Source organism: Pelobates fuscus, chromosome 11 (assembly GCF_036172605.1).
Source record: "Pelobates fuscus isolate aPelFus1 chromosome 11, aPelFus1.pri, whole genome shotgun sequence".
Classification (NCBI taxonomy): domain Eukaryota; kingdom Metazoa; phylum Chordata; class Amphibia; order Anura; family Pelobatidae; genus Pelobates; species Pelobates fuscus.
The window spans coordinates 2411543-2417924 of record NC_086327.1 but is presented as its reverse complement, the minus strand read 5'-3'; the positions used below and the strand labels follow the sequence as shown (position 1 = coordinate 2417924).

General features: G+C 42.8%; 1 protein-coding gene across 1 annotated transcript in view; it reads left to right on the top strand.

Moving 5' to 3' along the window:
• Positions 1 to 2129: 2129 nt before the first annotated feature.
• The window catches only part of LOC134577678 (mucin-2-like), an 84563-nt gene continuing 80310 nt past the window's right edge, over positions 2130 to 6382 (top strand). Inside the window, exons 1-2 of the mRNA XM_063436539.1 lie at positions 2130 to 2212; positions 2436 to 4742. Of these exons, the coding sequence (XP_063292609.1) occupies positions 2179 to 2212; positions 2436 to 4742 (2341 nt within the window). The 5' untranslated portion in view covers positions 2130 to 2178. The remainder of the gene's footprint in view (positions 2213 to 2435; positions 4743 to 6382) is intronic.

Below are 6382 nucleotides of genomic sequence, written 5' to 3'. Positions count from 1 at the left end.
AGTGGATGCAGTGTGTGTGTGTTAGTGTATTGAATGCAGAGTGTGTGTTAGTTTGGTGAATGCAGAGTGTGTGTTAGTGTAATGAATGCAGAGTGTGTGTCAGTGTAATGAATGCAGTGTGTGTGTTAGTGTAGTGGATGCAGTGTGTGTGTTAATGTAGTGAATGCAGAGTGTGTGTTAGTGTTCTGGATGTAGTGTGTGTGTCAGTGTAGTGAATGCAGAGTATGTGTTAGTGTAGTGAATGCGGAGTGTTTGTTAGTGTAGTGAATGCAGAGTGTGTGTTAGTGTAGTGAATGCAGGGTGTGTGTTAGTGTAGTGGATGTAGTGTGTGTGTTAGTGTAGTGAATGCAGAGTGTGTGTTAGTTTGGTGAATGCAGAATGTGTGTTAGTTTACTGAATGCAGAGTGTGTGTCAGTGTACTGAATACGGAGTGTGTGTCAGTGTACTGAATACATAGTGTGTGTCAGTGAAGTGAATGCAGAGTGTGTGTCAGTGTAATTAATGCAATGTGTGTTAGTGTAATGAATGCAGAGTGTGTGTCAGTGCAATGAATGCAGAGTGTGTGTTAGTGTAATGAATGCAGAGTGTGTGTTAGTGTAATGAATGCAGAGTGTGTGTTAGTGTAATGAATGCAGAGTGTGTGTCAGTGTAGTGAATGCAGAGTGTGTGTTAGTGCAATGAATGTAGTGTGTGTTAGTGTTGGGGATGCAGTGTGTGTGTTAGTGTAGTGAATGCAGTGTGTGTGTTAGTGTAGTGTATGCAGTGTGTGTGTTAGTGTAGTGTATGCAGTCTGTGTTTGTGTAGTGAATGCAGAGTGTGTGTCAGTGTAGTGGATGCAGTGTATGTTCGTGTAGTGGATGCAGTGTGTGTTAGTGTAGTGAATGCAGAGTGTGTGTTAGTGTAATGAATGCAGAGTGAGTGTCAGTGTAGTGGATGCAGTAAGTGTCAGTGTAGTGGATGCAGCGCGTGTTAGTGTAGTGGATGCAGTGTGTGTGTGAGTTTACTAGTGTATGCACATAATGTAATAACTGTAATTCCCCCCTCCCTGTTTCTTACCTGGTTCAGGGAGGAGGGGAAGATTCCATGATCCCTGGTGGTCCGGTGGCATTGTGGGGCCCCCGGCTCCCTATACTTGCAGAGGCGGCCCAGCGGACTGCATCTGTACTTTACAGCATTTCCCGCAAGATGTGGTGTGCACGCCTCGTGGAGCGTGGCCATGGTAATCCATGGCCACGCTCTAACGGCCGCATGTCTCTCGGGAGTTAGAGCGAGGGAAATGCTGTAAAGTACAGATGCAGTCCACTGGGCCCACTCTGCAAGTATAGGAAGCCGGGTGGGCCCGCGGCTGCACCTACATATAGCGATCATCGCTATATATAGGTGCAGAGAGTAATTGTGGGGCCCTGGACTACCAAAGCAGTCCGGGCCCCCCAGGACCGCCAGGCCCATGACAACCGTTATGGTTGTCACCCCCAGATGGCGGCCCTGACCATGCCCACTGCTTGTTCGTGAATTTCCCTCTTTATATTATGTGTGTTTTCCCATGTATTTTTATGCCTTTCATGTATTGTGCCTGTATATGCAGCTGTTGGTCAACAAAGGGGGGAAGGGAAGGAGCAGCTCTGTAAAGTAGAGTTTAGTAAAGTGTATTGCTCTGTGCCTCTCCCTCTTCCGCCTCCCTTTTCCTGTCACAGCAGGACGTGGACACAGAGATGCTGCCAGCTCAGGATGCATGGGCTGCTGTGTCCCTCTCTCATCCTCCCCTCTCAGCTTCTTGGGAGTGAAACCCCTGTTGTTTTGTGTTGGAGACCCCATGTAGGGGGTCTCCAAGATGTGAAGAAATAAACAGTCAGTCATTGTTTTACCTTCAGGACTGTGTGTCATCCAGTTACTGGGAGGGAAATGGATGCCTGGTTGTTGTAAGGGTTCCTGAGCGGCTGAAGGAAGGGAATTAGCGGAGGAAATCGGTTGGGTTACCTGTGGATCCCCAGGTAACCCAACCGATTTCCTCCGCTAATTCCCTTGTAGCGCTTGGATATACATCAGGCTGGAAAGGAAGGGGTTAATCAATATTTCTATATTTATATAATGCTCACTATACAGTCTAACATATTACTTCCCTGTTTCAGGTAGAGCAGGACTTGCTTCAATGGTGAGAGTCCCATTGACATTCCAGAGATGTATCTCATCACGATACTCGCGCTATCACTCCGTAAGTCACATATTTACCAACAATATATCCATATATTATGTGACGATAAATGTTGTTTTTTGTAGTTTACATATAACAAAATCAATCATTGAGGTTACAGTAATAGCAGCTCACTGTCTCATGAACATAAACAACGTTTTGGTTTGAGATACATTTTTCCAAAAGAGGAATTCAATGTTTCTATTTTTTGTTAAATGCCACAATTATCTTTTTACTATTTCAGGTGTTTGTACAACTACCACGACTTTAGCGACTACTACAACCACGATAGATATAACTCCAAATGCTACTACAACAACAGCTCTTGCCCAGCCACCTGCTCCTCCAACAACCTCAACTGTTTCTCCAACAGCAACTGTTCTTACAACTGCTACAGTTGTAGAAACAACTGTTCCTCAAATAACCACAACTGTAGAAACCACTGTTCCTCTAACAACCACAACTGTTCCTCCAACCACTACAACTGTAGAAATAACAGTTCCTCCAATAACAACAACTATAGAAACCCCTGTTCCTCCAACAACCACAACTGTTCCTCCAACCACTACAACTGTAGAAACAACAGTTCCTCCAATAACAACAACTATAGAAACCACTATTCCTCAAACAACCACAACTGCAGAAACAACTGTTCCTCCCACCACTACAACTATAGAAACAACTGTTCCTCTAACAACCACAACTGTTACTCCAACCACTAGAGCTATAGAAACCACTGTTTCTCCAACAACCACAACTGTTGAAACCACTGTTCCTCCAAGAACCACAACTATAGAAACAACTGTTCCTACCACCACTACAACTATAGAAACAACTTTTCCTCCAACAACCACAACTGAGGAAACAACCATTCCTCCAACAACCACATCTGAAGAAACAACTGTTCCTCTAACAACCATAACTGTTGCTCCAACAACTACAACTACAGAAACAACTGTTCCTCACACCACTACAACTATAGAAACAACTGTTCCTCAAACAACCACAACTGTAGAAACAACTGTTCCACCCACCACTACAGCTATACAAACAACTGTTCTTCAAGCAACCACAATTGCAGAAACAACTGTTCCTCCCACCACTACAACTATAGAAACAACTGTTCCTCCCACAACCCCAACTGAGGAAACAACCGTTCCTCCAACAACCACAACTGTAGAAACCAGTGTTCCTCTAATAACCACAACTGTTGCTCCAACATCTACAACTATAGAAACAACTGTTCCTCCAACAACTTCAACTGAGGAAACAACCGTTTCTCCAATAACCACAACTGTAGAAACCACTGTTCCTCCAACAACAACAACTGTTCCTCCAACCACTACAACTGTAGAAACAACTGTTGCTCCAATAACAACAACTATAGAAACAACTGTTCTTCAAAGAACCACAACTGTAGAAACAACTGTTCCTCCCACCACTACGGCTATAGAAACCACTGTTCCTCCAACAACCACAACTGTTCCTCCTACCACTATAACTGTAGAAACAACAGTTATTCCAATAACAACAACTATAGAAACCACTGTTCCTCAAACAACCACAACTGCAGAAACGACAGTTCCTCCCACCACTACAACTATAGAAACAACTGTTGCTCTAACCACTACAGCTATAGAAACAACTCTTTCTCAAACAACCACAACTGTTGAAACCACTGTTCCTCCAACAATCACAACTGTAGAAACAACTGTTCCTCCCACCACTACAACTTTTCTTCCAACAACCGCAACTGTTCTTCCAATCACTACAATTGTAGAAACAACTGTTTCTCCAACCACTACAATTATAGGAACAACTATTAATCCCACCACTACAACTGTAGACAACACTGCTTCTCCAACAACCACAACTGCTCCTGCAACAACCACAAATGTTCCTCTATCAACCACAACTGTAGAAACAACTGTTCCTCCAACCACTACAACTGTTCCTCCAACAACCTCAACTGTTCCTCCAACAACTGTTTTCCAAACCACTACAACTGTAGAAACAACTGTTCCTCCAACAACTACAATTATAGGAACAACTGTTCCTCTCACCACTACAACTGTAGAAACAACTGTTCCTTCAACAACCACAGCTGTTCTTCTAACCACCACAACAATAGAAACAACTGTTCCTCCCAATACTATAACTTTTGCTTCAACCACTACACATATAGAAACAACTGTTCCTTCAACCACTACAACTGCAGAAACCACTATTTCTCAAACAACCACAACTGTAGAAACAACTGTTCCTCCCACCACTACAACTATAGAAACAACTGTTCCTCTCACCACTACAAATGTTACTACAACAATCACAATTGTTCCTCCAACCACTACAACTATTGAAACAACTAATCCTCCAACATCCACAACTGTTCCCCAAACAACCACAACGGTTCCCCCATCAACCACAACAGTTCCTCCAACAGCCACAACTGTTCCTCCAACAACCACAACTGTTCCTCCAACAACCACAACTGTTCCTCCAACAACCACAACTGTTCCTCCAATAACAACAACTGTTCCCCCAATAAAAGGTAGTTATTTTTTTGTGTGTGTTTATATGTTATATTACATGCTCAATTAGAATGTGCATGGGCAAAAAAATTTGGTTCGATTTGGGACTTCGGCAATTTGGGACTTCGGCACTTTGGTTCGGCACTTCTGAAATTCGGGACTTCGACAATTCGGCACTTCGGTTCGGTACTTCCGAAATTCGGGACTTTGGAAATTTGGGACTTCAGCACTTCGGGAATTCTACACTTCGGGAATTCGAGAGTTTGGCAATTCCCTAACCCTACCCCTAACCCCTCCCCTACCATAACCCTAACCCCTAACCCTACCCCTAACTCTAACCCTACCTCTAACCCTAACCATACCCATAACCCTAGCCCTGACCTAAGAGTTAGGCATAGGGTTAGGGGTAGGGTTAGGCTTAAGTTAGGGTTAGGGGTATGGTTAGGGTTAGAGTTAGGGGTAGGGTTAGGTGTAGGGTTAGGAGTAAGGTTAGGGGTAGGGTTAGGGGTAGGGTTAGGGGTAAGGTTAGGGGTAAGGTTAGGGTAGGGTTACGGGTAGGGTTACGGGTTTGGTTAGGGTTAGGGGTAAGGTTAGGTTTAGGTGTAAGATTAGGGGTAGGGTTAGGTTAGGGTTAGAGCTAGGGTTTTTTTAGGGGTAGGGTTAGATGCAGGGATAGGCCTAGGGTTAGGCTAGGTTTAGGGGCAGGGTTAGGGGTAGGGTTTGGGCTAGGGTTAGGGGTAGGGTTCGATTCCTGTCATCATTCCCTTAATTTTCCGCCTCACTTCTTTTTTGCCACTTTTCAGAAATCCGAAGCACTTCGGCACTTACGAAATTTGCCACTTCGGCATTTTGGTTCGGTTCGTCACCTATGAAATTTGGAACTTCAGCTATTTGGGACTTCGGCAATTCAGCACTTCAGCAATTCGGTTGGCACCTCGGAAATTCGGCAGCATCCAAATGTCCGAATTGCCGAAATTCGGCCGAATTTTAATTCGGACGAAAACAAATTGCACATGTCTAACGCTCAATTTGTTTTACAGTTCAATGAAAACAATTTCACTAATTCCTCTTTGCACAGTGCAAATACATATCCATAAATGGCACAGCCACGGAGGTTGTATCTTTGCATCTTTTATGTGGTTTAATTTTCTTAAGATATTTTTAAAAAGAGCACTTTTAAATATTTAATTTTATCTGTTGCGATCTAATATCTAGCACTTTCCATGCTAAATGTTAGTATCAATTCTACCTCTACTAATTTGTATCTTTGTAATTGGTGTTTTGTTAAGTAATGAATGCAAGATTTAAAGGGTCACTCCAAATACCATATCCACCATATTTTATTGTAGTAATTATGATAGAAGGAGTCTTTGGGGGCAGGTTCAGTTCATCATATTTGGACTTGGAAGGCAATCATAGCCTGTGAAAACTGAATATGAAATAGTTTGATAACAGTGTCAACATTTGGAAGGTGTAGGCTGGTTGTAATTAGATGAATTGTAAGTTTTTTTTTAAGACATGAGGCTAAGGGAGGAATAGAACTCCAGGGATAAGTGGTAGCTCAAAAGATAAACATGAGAAGGAAGACCTGATAAAAAAAAAAAATATAGAAAAAAAAAATATCACGAATAGAAAGAATTATATTAAAATGGTAATTTCT